General features: G+C 34.1%; 1 protein-coding gene across 3 annotated transcripts; it reads left to right on the top strand.

Moving 5' to 3' along the window:
• The first annotated feature begins 142 nt into the window (after positions 1–142).
• hgh1 (HGH1 homolog (S. cerevisiae)) lies at positions 143–9,896 on the top strand. Of its 3 annotated transcripts, XM_051936045.1 has the most exons (8): positions 143–580; positions 1,640–1,720; positions 2,619–3,230; positions 3,460–3,560; positions 6,703–6,801; positions 8,011–8,102; positions 8,810–8,932; positions 9,618–9,896. In XM_051936045.1, exons 3-8 carry the CDS (start codon positions 2,692–2,694, stop codon positions 9,783–9,785), a joined length of 1,122 nt encoding a protein of 373 aa, XP_051792005.1. In that variant the 5' UTR covers positions 143–580; positions 1,640–1,720; positions 2,619–2,691; the 3' UTR covers positions 9,786–9,896. The 3 variants fall into 3 exon arrangements, with proteins under 3 accessions (XP_051792005.1, XP_028673934.1, XP_028673935.1); XM_028818101.2 differs by lacking the exon at positions 1,640–1,720; XM_028818102.2 differs by lacking the exon at positions 1,640–1,720 and having other exon boundaries at positions 143–576.
• The last annotated feature ends 4,698 nt before the right edge of the window (positions 9,897–14,594 follow it).

Genomic DNA, 14,594 nt, shown 5'->3' on the forward strand with positions numbered 1-14,594 from the left:
ATTGACAACGCATCTATCCAATGAGATTTATTTCCCTTTTCTGAAGGCCCGCCCCAGAAATTCTTCAACCTCGATCTCCTTATTTTGATAGCGACTGTTTATTTTTTAGTTCATGCAGCGCAGGTTCAGTTAAATTGCAACATCTTATTGTCCGTTTTACTTTTATTACAGTTTGTGCAGTTTTATGAATAATCACATTGTGGAAAGCCCATAGTGAGGTTTATATGGTTGAACCGTGCCCTCTATTCAATTAATTTCTAACAATGCAATGTTTTGTGATTCAGTGATTAACTCCTGTGTTGATTTATTTTGATACAGTGAGCTTAATACTTATAGTGACCAATGCTATAATATACTTTACAAAACCAAAGCGCGAGAATGAAAATCTGTGCAGCCCAGCTGGGTTTATGATCTTTTAAATGACTACATTACCCAAGGAGCACTTCTAGTGACGCTTCTGATTAACGACACCCACGGCCGCCGGGATCATCTTCATCTCTGATTGGACAAAAATAGTGACGACTTCATTCATGCGACAAGCCATGTGTTCAGATACGCTTGAGAAAGCTAGCTGCTGTCAGTGAGTTCATTTTGTTGGTTTTGGTATTTTGCTTGTTTGTATGTTCGTTTTGTTTACTACCTGTGTGTTGTACACTTGTTCAACTGCAACGTTTTTATTTTCTCAGTTAATTTTGCATCATATGCAGAATAATTGTTTATATGAAGTAATTTAAAAATCTCAGAAATATCGTGGTCTTGTATTAAAATACAGTACTAAACGCATCGCCGTAATGTATAACGAACATTTGTGTGCGATTTATTAAATGAAAGTGTAAGGACGCCTGCTTGTTTTTTGTTTTAATTTAAAGGAATGTATGTATTATCTATACTTTATCTATGGACTTTTAAAAATCTTTATTATGATCTAAACTTTACAAATACGGTAATAGAAAAACAACAAATAAATTGCTATGGGTACATTAGAGGATATTACAGAAAAACATTAAGATCTGAAATACTAATAGTCTTTAAAGCTTACAGTTATTTAAAGTTGAAATGGTCTTAACTTATAATTAACTTAAAAGTTAACTTCATTTTCGAATGTAAACAAAACAAAGGTTTCTGATTGATGGCGTTAGATTTATGAATATGAAATGTTGCCAGTATAATAGGACTGATTGGATTATATTCTTTTTCTTTACATCTTTAACCTCAAAAAAAAAAGAGTTGTCCTTAAAAATAAAGAGATGTCTGCAGTTAGTATTCTTTTGAGAAACCAAAAAAAAAATTTTTCCAAAATATTTAAGTATAGGAATAGGTCCCAATACGTTTTTGTGCAGGTATTACAAAAGGAGAATTTTAGGTCAGTATTTTTTTTAAAATTTGAAAATGTACTGTTTGGTAGGATAATGCCTATGGAGTAATTTAAAACCAGATTTTCTATTTGTAGTTAGATATTTAAGTGGCTTGGTCCACACTTTCTTCCAGGCAATATCTGCAATAAAATTTTCCCAGTGGGAAGGAACATAAGAAATGCTTACAATATTGCCTTGGAAAAATAGATTTTTTTTTTTATTACGAGATAAGAGGCTTTATTAGAAAGTCACTATTGAAATTTCACTTATGTTTAGTAATGTAGATTAGAAGATTGACAAGCAGTTTTAAAAGCATGAGTACGGGTTTGAGGGATAGCATTTCTAACAATGGAGAATAGTTCTTGGTAACTCTGTGTAACTTTAAAAAAGTACCTCCTAAATTGAATAATTGTGTAACCAACATAATATTTCGATTGAATCAGCTAATAAAAAATATTGATTTATTTAGAAAGGAACAGTGCCTGGACATTTTTATAAGATGTACATAATTGTTATATTTTTATCAGTTAATCCACACTTTTATTATTTTGCTAAATACTCCACATGGTTATTTTATAATGTAATCAACGTAGACCTCAGCATTGACGTTTACAGTGCACCATGCAATGGGTATGTCTCTGTTGTATGCCATTTGGTATGGGGTTCGTAAAAGCAGTGTTAATGTTTGTGATGCGCTATCGATGAGAATGACAAATGCAAAGCATTTTTAAAAATGTTTGTGATGCACCATTTGTTGGAATGACAGAAACATAGAAACCAGATGGATACTTCTCCTTTTATTAAGGTGGATAGTCGTAATAGTAGTATTGTTGTGTCATGAATTACAGTGAAATTCATAATTAAATGTCCAAGCAACATGCAACACATCACCACGATAATGCATTACTATGCATAACTTCATTTTAATTAAAAAAAAAAAAAAAGTGCTTGCCTAAAACTTGTTTAGTTATGCTCCCTGTTCCTGAAACTTTAGGAATGAAACTCTTGAGGAAATCTCCTGTATGCACAGAAATATGTATAAAGCCCAGGTGTGTCATTTTAAATCTCTGGACTGGGAAAGCAAGCAATTTCATTTTAGCCTTGCTGTTTCAGTTTCTAATCTTTCCAGTTGTTTATGCAGCAAATGATTCAAAGACATGCAGGTTAGGTTGACTGTTGATTCCATATTGGCAATATAATAATATTTTTGGTGCGAGTGCTTCACTAGTGACACAATTGTTTATTTTTATATTTATCCTTTAGCTTTCTATGAGTAACAGATGATCTATAACAACACAGTTGAGAAGGTTATACCATATACAAAGTAAAAAGAAACATGCTGGAAGATAAAGAAGCCAAGGACCTTCTCAATTTTCTTACTCTGGAAATGCGCCCTGATTTAAAAGGACAAGCAACTGGGTATATTCTTGGCCTTACAGGCAGCAAAGATGGCTGCAAGTGTCTCGGCAACAAACCCGAATTTATAAAAGCACTCTTGACTTTGACATCGGATACATCTGTTGCAATTGTGAAGGACTGTTACAACGCCCTCATTAACTTGTCTGCAGATGAAACGGTGCACCACTCGCTACTGAAAGAGACCACCTTGCTTTCCACATTGCTTGGTCATCTCCTGGATCCTGGATACATTTTTGCAGATCAGATTTGTACTATTTTGACCAACCTTTCACGAAATGAAAAGACTTGTATGGATGTTTTTCGAGTAATCCATGATGAAGTAGGTCTGGCAAAAATTGTAGAGGTTTTCTGTACAGAAGGATACAATAAAAATGCCTCACTGCATTACCTAGGACCCCTTCTTTCCAATCTGACACAGCTTCCTGTGGCCAGACATTTCATACTGGATAAAGACAGGTGAGCACAAAGACTGAAATAAGGCAATTTCATTCTTACAGTCTTCTACATTTTTCCATATGTAAAACAGTGCTGTTGTATGCTTTTACCTATTTTGAGTTCCTTCTAGCATGGCCCTAAGCACACTATGATGTATTTTTTCTCCTATTCTAGAATGGATTACAAAAATACATCTTTGAATATTTTTGTTTATTTTTTGTGCAGTTGTCATTTCTGTTTCTTGTTTCAGATGTGTAATTCAGAGACTTCTTTCATACACACAGTATGAAAGTTCCACTATCCGTCGAGGAGGAGTTGTGGGTACTCTCAGAAATTGCTGCTTTGAATACTGTAAGAGTTAGTTTTTAATACTATACTAAAAGCATCCATATTCGGGGGTGGAAAAAAAGTTTGAACTTAAAATGCACCTAACATTTTCTTGGTTGTGCAACTCGTTTTTTGTAAATTTTCACTGAAAATTGTCATTTTATGAATTGGGGCTTACATTTAGTTATCTAAAAGCAACTGCAATATTTCTTTAATAAAAACAAAAGTAAATTAAATTTGTACGTTAGGCGATCAGTGCTAATTATTGAAAACTCATGTACTTTATTTAATAAATATCAGAGAAGAAGCTTTTTATACTGTTTGAGGACTAATGCACATGGATCTATAGCCTTTCTGTAGATTTATATAGGGAATGTGAAAGAACATGGATGCACTGTCAAAAATAAAAAAATAACTCTTGGGGGGGGGGGGGGAGTAAATGAATGTTTAGCTTGTAGATGAAGTTTACTCAGCAAGCAGGTTAAAACCTGAATCCAGTTCAATTACTGGATTTGAAAGCAATGTTCCAGTACACACTCGGCAAAAAGAAGGAAGAAAACTCCTGAAGTCAAAGTCAAGAAAAAGAGAGCAGGGTAGAAACACGCAATGAGGTGGCAAGACAATCTAATATAAACTGAAGCATGAACTAGCAGTGATACATTCCTATCAGAGTTAGAGATGATGTGCATAATGTTGTGTAGTCTGACAATAACTGAGGTTAAAAACATAGTACGACAGGAATAGAGTATCATACTGAAATGTGCCTTTAGTGAAGTAAGACTGAAACTGTCCCAAAAACAAATACATTGGAATGTGCATTTAGGACCAGAATATATTGTAGTTTACTTTGCATAATGAAACTGTTCTGAAATTATTTCTGATAGTGACCCACCCACAAGTGAAATAAGGCTGCATCACTTTGTAAAATACATAATGCCTTTCTCCTGAAAGCTATCCATTTTACTACTATGAATACTGAGTATAGTGTAATTATTTGTGTATGTGTTGCACTATTGGAGCACACAATACAGTAGACTAAGAAACTCTCTCTAGTTAACTAGATGCCTGTGAACACAGTATATTAAGGTTAACTTTCATCTAAACACTAAGCTTTTCTCATGTAACTGTGTCACACTTAATCTTTCCTGATAAAAAAATAAATCTCATTTTGAGCATGTTAATATTAGTTAATTGTTAAATTTGTTGAATTACAGAAATATTAAATTCCTCTGTATATAAAAAACACCATCATTCCCTAGCATAGATAAGATTAGCTAAAGATATTAAACAATTGATTAATGTGTACAACTGTTACAATGCTTTCTGTATAATAACTTGATTATATTATTTATAACAAAGAATGATAATAAATAAACAGAAGAGAGAGAACTTCAAAGACATGTTTTTGTGCAAAATCGGTTTAGTATTAGAACAATAAAGCTACAAACATAGAAAAAATGATATTAAAGATATACAGTTAGGACAGAATTGTAAAAAATAGTGTTTCAGTTCATTGTGTTACACAGACATCCTCTCCTAATTTCTAGTATTTTAGCCATTTAAAGCTCACAGATCTGCCAGTCTACACTCCTTTATTAACAGTCCTGATGTGCCACTGTGAAATGACATGTCAACTTGTACTTCTCACCGGTATTTTACCCAATGAAATTTCCAGTGTCCAGTGGTTGTGCTATGTGTGGTCTTTTACTTTCCATGAGGGTCAAGTAAATTTGCCGGTAGCCATTCATCATTTTCTGTGGTTGTTAGGAAGCACATGTTCTGTAGATTCTCAATAAGACTGTCAACCCTGGACATTGGGACAAAACTAGGAATTTTACATGAGTTTCCAGAACTCATTACAAAAATGCAATGTAGGATGTTGTTACTAAAAAAATGGGTCTGGACCAGAGACTAATATTTTCTTCAGTAACCTCAAGCTGCAGCATTTCTTTAACTTCCAATATGACTTATGCTCACTCTTCCTCAGGGAGACAATGAGGACGGTTCCACGCTATGGTCCTGAGGTCAGTGACAGTATTATGTAAAATCAACTGAGCAATGCCAGGGTTAGCAACTAAGATAACATTCACCTTGCTTTATGTCTGTTTGGAAGACAGTTGGTTTCCATAGTTTAATGTCACCTATTGTAGGTGTTAAAATAAACCCAGGAAGGGTTTCGGCATTTCTGGGTTGCCTTCTGGAGCTTTTCAGGGTTTTATTAAGTTTACATGATATGTTCATTCTGAGGGCCATTTGTTTCTTTGTCTTAGGATGTAATTTACCAACTCCTTTATTGCATAAGGATCTTGCCAGTGTGCTAACACCTCAGAATGTGAGCATTCAAAAACCAACAAGAAGGTTCCATTGTCCTCTTGTTTCTTGTGTCTCACTGCCAATACAGCCAGCATAGGGATCAGCTCCTAGCAATGCTGAAATGGGTCAGCCTGTTTAATAAGTAAAACCATGTGGGATTTTAGGCATGATACCCACAATACCACACAAAAATTCAAACCCTGAACCGTTTTGTTTTACACAGCATTCTTCAGGTTGAGCACCTTCCCTGGTTTGGACTCTTCTCACTAATGAATAGGTTTAGGAGAATCTATTCTAGGTAATCAAAATTCTCAAACCGATCCATCCAATGAATCCCGCAGAATTCTTTTTTTATATCTAACAAAAGTGCACAGAATGACACTGATGATTTTGAAATACACTGAAGAAGTACATGAGCATCTGTATATGTATAAACTATTTCAGAGTAAAAATGTGATCTTGCACACAATAATTATTCTAAAAGTTCAGCCTGGACCTTATACTGATTAGAGTAAATGTTGTTTAAACTATAAATATGAGCATTATCATTATCTCTCTTAAGCTTTTAGGAATTGTCGCTCGCAATTAAAACAGGGAAGATGTAAAACAAATTTGCATTTATTTAATATTTCATGATATAATGAATTACGCATTTTCTCAAAAATTACTTTCTTCTCCTAGATCCCTACCGAATACTCAAAAGCTCTTCTACCTTTGCATATTTTCTTAGGTACAATTATTATCCATTTTTGCTTAATAGGGTGTACAGTGTGTTACTTTCAGTCACCATAGTACTTAATTTTGTAAATCTGAATGCATTCAACATGTAAAATTTTTTTTTTTTTTAATACAGCATATCATGAGTGGCTACTGAGTGATAAAGTGGATATTCTCCCCTGTGTGTTGTTACCTCTTGCTGGTCCAGAGGAACTCTCTGAAGAGGAAAATGAAAGTAAATAAAAGCTAATAGAATACTTATTAGATCTTTAATTCAAAGATGTATATGCCCTCCAAGAATCTAACATGTCTGATTGCAAAGGCTAGTAAGTGATTGGTCAACACAAGCCTTTTTATATTGTGAAGCAATATTTCAATCAGTGTACTTTTATAAGTAATTATATAACTTTTAACTGCATCTTCTTAATCCATAATTCAAATGTAAAGCAGTTACTGACTCATTTCTTTCTCATTCTATTATCATCTATATCTACAAAAGTCAGTGTATGTGTGTGTGTGTGTTTGTATGTATGTTCCAACATCACTTCCGAATGGAGCAATTTTCATGAAACTTGGTAACTGGAAACTTGGTACACGTGTTCGTCATTGGTCGACTAAAAATACTGTAGGGTGAAATCAACCCTAACTCACCCCCTTCTGGGTATAGGGGGGGGGGGGGGGGGGGAATCTTGCAGTCTTGTATGCATGCTATCATCCAGTTGACACTCGGAATGACCACAAGAGGGAGAACTGGAGGTGTCTGCAATCATTCTTTGTTTGAGCACCATCGCGCCCCTGTTGCTTTTATAATTAGTTGGCCAAGCCCAAGTGTCAACTGGATGATAATATACATACAAGACAAGCACATTAGTGAGTCTTCATTGTTTGTTAATTTATTTTAATTTTTAAAATTGTTTTTTTTATTATATTTTTCTCAAACTATTAAAAAAAAAAAAAAAAAAACACTTTATTTTCCTCCCGGGCAACGCTGGGTATTTCAGCTAGTATTTGTTAAATAAATTATCCGTCATTTATTCTGTACTCTACGAACTGTTTATCTTGGCAGAATTATGCTTTAACACTACTTTGTTACTGACACCTATAAATACTCTTTACAGTATACTATTGTCAGTTTATTTATTTATTTTTTACTGGTTTTACCTTTTTCCTTTTCAGTGCAGTCCCTTCAAACCTCCTAATTACTATGCTGTCTGTTTTGTTTTTGAGTGCTCTGTTCCTCTTTCATCTAACAGTCTAGTATCCAATATGTTTCCAGAATAGATCTTTTTTTTAACCCCTCAAATATTTTTTCTACATTGCTTATTTTTTATTTAATGCACTTCCTTTTGTGTTATTCATTTAGTGTTGTGTATCATTCTATATATAAACTGTCTTGCTTCTTACATGTTTATACATGAGTGCAAAATAATATGTGTATTTTCAGATCTTCCTGTAGACCTGCAGTATCTGCCTGAAGATAAGAAGCGAGAAAAGGACCCAGATATCCGCAAAATGCTGTTAGAAACTATAATGCTAGTAAGCATTTCTGGCTTGTAGATCTAAATTTTAGACAGAGGGGGGGAAAAAGTGAAATATATGTGCTTATGGTTTTAATCTTTTTCTGTTCTTTATTACTCTGTTGTACACTGGCTTTTAAAGTTGAGCTGGAACACAGGTTTTCTTCTCCCACTCTCCACCCACTACTTCCTTCTGCATAAAAATTATTTCACCTGCTGCGGTACTTACTAGTGGCAAGGGAGTATCATTTTAAACACAGAAAGTTACATTAACTAGAGGCCCAGTTCATGGCTGTGCTGAACTATAAACAGCAGACACAGGAACAATTCATTTACTAAATGATTTATTCATTTTTCTTTTGAATTACTGAAACAAAGCTCTGATTCCAGGGCTTTTATGGTTTAGTTAAGTTTATATTATGAGATATGGCTTTTACATTCTTGTGTAATAATTGTGAATAAATGTACCACCTTTTAACTGATTTATAGGTAAATTTATTATTGGAATAGATTTGTTTTAATATGTATTTTACACACATTACGTGTTATATCAGAACTAGTTTAATGTTCATCTGAAGTCAGCCTTTTAACAAGGATTTAAAATAGAACATACAGTGGTTTCAAAGTAGTTGTTTAAAGTAGTACAATTTTTCTGTACATTTTTTCTTTTTAAAAAAGCCCCCCATTTCCATGATTATTTGTGATTATGGCTTTTTCAATTTCCAGCTTACAGCCACAAAAAATGGTCGTGATATTGTAAAGAAAAAAAATACTTATCCAATCATGAGGGAGTTCCATAAATGGGAGAAGGAGCCTGATGTGATTGCTTCCTGTGAGAAGTTAGTCCAGGTATGAAGGAAAAAGGCAAAGGTTCAGTACGCTGTTTGTTATTGTTTGTTAAGCCACTTGTTCCTTCACATTATTAGTGTCCAGTTTAGTTTTAAAATTGCATTATCTGCTTGTTTTTTTTGTATACTTTCCAGACTTGTAACTTTAATATTACAGATTGCAACAAAGGTGGCCTGAAAATCAAAAGTTACTCACTATGACTTGGAACCTATTCAAATTTATTATCTAATACTAATGTACTTTTTTCTCCATTATATGTTTATTATCTTTTAAGACCTTGTGAGCTTTTATTTTCCTTATGTCTCAAGATAAGACAGTCCGGGGCCTGGCAAGCGTTTACACTTATGTTTGAATTAAACAACATTGACAATAAGTATCCTCCTTAATTATCATTTCTACTTTGGGAAACATTTGTGTTTGCACAAATCCTGAGTGTGTAAAAGTATTTTAAGACACTAGCTTCCATGATATGGATAACGCAGATGAAATCATTCAAACCGATATGACAACATAAATTTCAAAGTCACATATCTTGTAATCTAATCTAACAGAAGCTTATTATTTTGTGTTGCCTTTTAAAGAGATTTGTAATACAGCTGTATGTAAATGCACTATGTACAATAATATTGATGTAAACGCTTTAATAAACAGTTTTCTTTCTAATTTTCATTTTCATTTTCATTAGGTCCTTATTGGGGATGAACCAGAGCCAGGAATGGAGAATCTTTTGGAGGTTGACATTCCAAAGGAGATTGAGGAAAAACTGCAAGTTTTGGATGAGCAGGAACAGAGACAGATCGCGAAAGAGCAAGAGGAACTTCAAAAAAGGGAAGATGACAGTCAATCGAATTAATCATTACAGCCTTGAGTGATCAATAAGCTTGTTTTCTGAAAATATTTTGATTAATTTAAGTTTACAAATCTATCTGCATGCAATTGTAATAAAATTAAAATCTGTTGGAAAGGCTAGTAACTCTGGGTTTTTCCTTTTTGCACTGCTTTCTGTAGTTTCTTTGAAGTATGCCCTCATTCCTACCACATCCAGAAAATGTATACTTTTAAGTTTACTTCCTTGGCAATGTGTCAAAAATAGCTGTACAATAATGAAATAAGATTTTACAACATAGTCATCAAAGTGTGTTTTTTATCACAAATATAAATGTAAAATTTTACAAAGATATGTGTGATGTCTGAGTTCATGTCTTTGCCCTTCTGTAAAAACACTGTTGACACACCAAAAATTCACTCCTTGGGCAATGAAAGTTCTAACTGAATTGAACAGGATGTGGTGAAAGCACACATTAGTTTATGTATCTAATCCAATTGGTTGCCACAGAGTGTGTTTTCGTGCACCATATTGGCTGAGGCTCTAATCAGTCACAAGGCACACTCACTCTCACTCTAAACACGGTTAACTTAGAGCAGTCCCCTGGCTAAACCGCACACCATTAGGATAAAGGAGAACAATTCATGCAGGCATGGAGTGAACATTCAAACTCCACACAGGCAGTGTTGAGGCTGGGCTCAATCCCAATTTGCTGGTGCTGATGGGTAGTAGCCCTGATCATTTCAACACCATGAATGAATGATTATTTCAAATAAGCAAGCAGATTTGAAGATGAAAGGAGGGCATTTTCCAAACTCTCATGTTCCAAGACATATTTATGAGTCTCTAAATTGTATCCTGGAAGCATTGTATGCAGGAAAGGAATCAACCCACACTGGGGGGTGGCAGTTCATCACAGGGTTTTAGTAGTCAGATTTGTAATTATCTAAAAATCATTAGTGTTTTAATATTTGTATACTGTATATACAGTATTTTGATGTTTGCTATTATGATTTATGTACTATGATCATAATTTTTTTTTTTCGCACTAATTATATTGTCATAAAAAAAACCTCGAAATAAAATGAAAAAGCAGATTCTTAGGGGTATCTTACCTAAACAGAGACTCGGACTGTTCATAACAGATGTGGTATAATGGTATAAAATGAAGGTCACTTGGGGCCGCTGCTATTTCAAGCTGCTGCTCCTGCCCATGGAATCAAAGTGATAGAGAAATGTAAGATTCACTGTTTATTCACACAACAACATGCTTATTTGTTTTTTTTCTGATTTATACATTTGTAGATTTCTGCATGTGCTTATGAAATTATAAAATTCACAAAGTTTGAGGGCAGCTAGTTCATGGTCACCTAGCTCATGAAATCTTCATTTTTATTTTCTCCAGTGATGCTGTTAATTGAAGTTTCTCTTTTCCTCTCCTTTGTTGTCATATTTTCAGTTCTTAAATTAACAGGACATCATGTTAGCATGACTGTTGAGATTTACGTTTAAGTTTATGTATGGAAAAATTGTGTGGTCATATACCCACCATCTGTACATGCATTTTCTTTTTGCCTTATCTAGTTTATGGTTATGAAGGTCAGAGACTCTCTAGGGAACGTCAGGCTCGAGGGGGTAATCAGCCCTTGAGAGAGGGAGCTAGTCTATTGCAGGTTACACTCACACACACATCCACACTCAGTAATCCTGGGCTAATTTAGAGTCAACCTGACACAGTGTCTTTAGGATGTGGGAGAAGAACCTGGAAAAAGGCCACACAGACTCTTCACGGCACTCTGGATCTATGAAGGAGTAATGCTAACCACTGTGACACATTTTATATTGTGAATCTTTTGAGTACTTCGTAAAGAATAAACTGAATATAAAATGTAAACAATAAGAAATGTAATCCCATGAGTTTAGGGTTGTGTCTAAAAGGCGGATTACACAGTGGATCAATGTGTCGTCTTTGTACCCATCATGTACTGTGTGTTACCAGGTTACTGGATGTGGTTAGCACTGCTTCTTCATAACTAGCTATGTTGGTTGAAATTTCAGTATTTAGTTTTGTTTTTTTTCCCCAGTGTTCCCTCACATCCTGAAGTTGTGTAACATTAACAAGTAAGTGAATGTGCCCTGTGATGCACTAACAGGGATGGTTTCTGCCTGATGTTGCTGGCACCAGCTCCCTGCAAATCTGTAATCAATGCTGAGGGTTCCGAAAATAAATGGATCCACAAAACCACCATCTTTTCCAAATGGCACAATTTTTCATGCAGATTTTTGTTTTTATTTTGGCAGTGAGGATATTTCTCATTCAAAGAGCACGACTCATCCCAGCTTCTGGCAAGAACACATGCTTTAAAACTTGTAAAAAGTCTTCAAAATGCTGTGGTCAGAAACCACAAAGGTGTGGAGTTTGTTTTCCAAACCACATGTTTTTAAACCCTTAATCCATTCTTAATCTGCTTTTTTCTATAAAATAACTTTAAATAATCTTATATTGCATAATATGTGGGAATGATTTGCATAAACATTTTTTTCAATAATCATTTGTGATTTTATAGAGGGTTGGAAAGAGCACAATAGTGTGAAGTTTCAAGGTCTTTGGTAAAATTAACTGTGTCCGGTAGTTATATATTTAGGTTTTTATAGCATTTGCCTTTGGAATTGCAGCATTTTAACTTTTCTAGAATTTGAAGGAAATAATTTATGAAGAAGTAAATAGTTTGATAGAGTAATACAAGGGACAGCAAAGTACAGGCTTACAGTCTAGGCAAGCATTCTAAAGAAGGGGGTACTAAAATAATTAAAACATACTGGGTATATTTTTAAAGCTATAATTGTGCCAGTGTTTCTTTCTGTGTTGAGTGTAGATGCTAAATTGAGTGTACATTTTAAAAATATGCTATGTGTCTCAGGCAGCAATAAATCAAAATAGCAAATATATTTAAAAGTTTGTGTCTATATTTATAGTGACTGTGTGAAAGCTTAGTAGTAGCATGGACGGCATTACAATTCAACATATTTTCAAAGTTTATTTCTGCTTAAATACATTTATGCTCATTTCTGGAAGTTATTCTGCCTTTTTTTCATGGAGAACTTAATGGCATTTTAATGGTGCCATTAAGGTTACAATGTATTTACAATCTTGTTTTATGCTCTAGTGACTCCATGTTTCAGTACGTTGCTATGACTCATTGCTAGGGGCGTGGCTTTGGAGGACGCGCCAGGTTGGGTCATTAGCACAGCAGTATATAAGCTGGCATTTTATTAACAGCACCATCCTAGATTGTTGGATTATTAAAGCTCCAAAAGTATTCTCCGTTTATAGTCTTTTGTTTCTGAATTCCATCTTTGCCTAACATTGCAAGCTTCAAGTTAGTATTCTTTTGCTATATGGGTTTGTGTATTTATGAATCCAGCTTTCCATCAGTAGCTTTTCAGTGAAACTCAATAAGTCTCGTAATTGTAGGTAGTGTTGAAAACTGTGTTCTGTGATTTTTCAGGTAAGGAAGACATGTTGATTATGTACATGCAAATAAGAATTTCACTGTACTATGTACACATGATAATAATAACCCTATGAACCCTATCTGCACTTGTGTATTTTTCTTTTTTTAAATAATATATTTTTTATTTTTTAAATAATTTTTAACATTCGAAACATTATTAGTTTTGTTCATTTGGGTAGGGTTATCAAATGTTCCCGTCTCCCATTTGAGATTTAGTGGCCATGATAAGCACACACAAGTAAGACTTTCACTGTACTCCGCACACATACCACTAATTTTTCTTTACTCGTTCGTACCTTAAGAACTTGCTAATGCATTTTAATGCTAGTTTTCAGTTATTGGTAAATGGCATAATCAGTGAATTCTTAGAGAATTCTGTTTTAGCATATATCAACAATACCATATCATTTTCAACTAAAACAAAGAAATCCTAATATGTTTGAGAAGTGCTACAGTTTTGCTTTGCTTAAGTGAAAGCAACCTCTTTGCTAATTGAGAAACAGACAAATTTCACATTAATTAAATGATATTTATAGGAAATACAATATTTCATGGTAGCCTAATAATGGATTGAAGAAAAACAGAAGGAATGATTTTTGGCAAGAGCCATCTTTGGTTAAGCAGGTGCCAAGATTCATAGATTATGTGAATTATTATGGAAGAGTTATAAGAACATTGGTATCATATTTGTTAACATATTACTGTTCGAACAATGATAACATACATATATACAGTATGAACATGCAGATACTATGCAGTTTCAACTGGCATATTAAGCACCAATTGCTTTCAATATGTCAAAGGAAAAGTTAACTAAAGCTCCTCTATTAAGACATCCACACCTGCTTCTTTTTAAGATCAAGAGAGTCAGAATGTTAAAAAAATAGAAATTTCACTTTTCTGTGAGGTTTAATTGACCTCTGCAGAACTTATACTGAATTAAGGCTGATGGTGTGAAAATTCCCACCATAAAAGAATCAAAGTTATGCAGAGAAGGGGCATTGATACGAAGAAGACAACAAGAACCGAATAAGTTCAGTCAAAAGGCAACAGTCAAAAAGGGCACACAAAGATTCAGAATACCAGAAGAATGACAAACAAAGCAAAAGTTAGAATTTTAAATAACTAAATCAAATCACAGATACCAGGACCTACATTCCACTATTATTTATTGTGCCGTGTTTGTTCTGTGCAGCGCAATCTGGTGAATTGTCAGCAATAGAAACAAAATATGGCGATGCAATAAATATATTAATAATAATACATTTTTTTCAGGAGACAAAATAAAATTATAAAGTATCTTTCTGGCTGGGTTTTATCA

The sequence above is a fragment of the Erpetoichthys calabaricus genome, chromosome 13 (genome assembly GCF_900747795.2).
Source record: "Erpetoichthys calabaricus chromosome 13, fErpCal1.3, whole genome shotgun sequence".
NCBI classification, from domain to species: domain Eukaryota; kingdom Metazoa; phylum Chordata; class Cladistia; order Polypteriformes; family Polypteridae; genus Erpetoichthys; species Erpetoichthys calabaricus.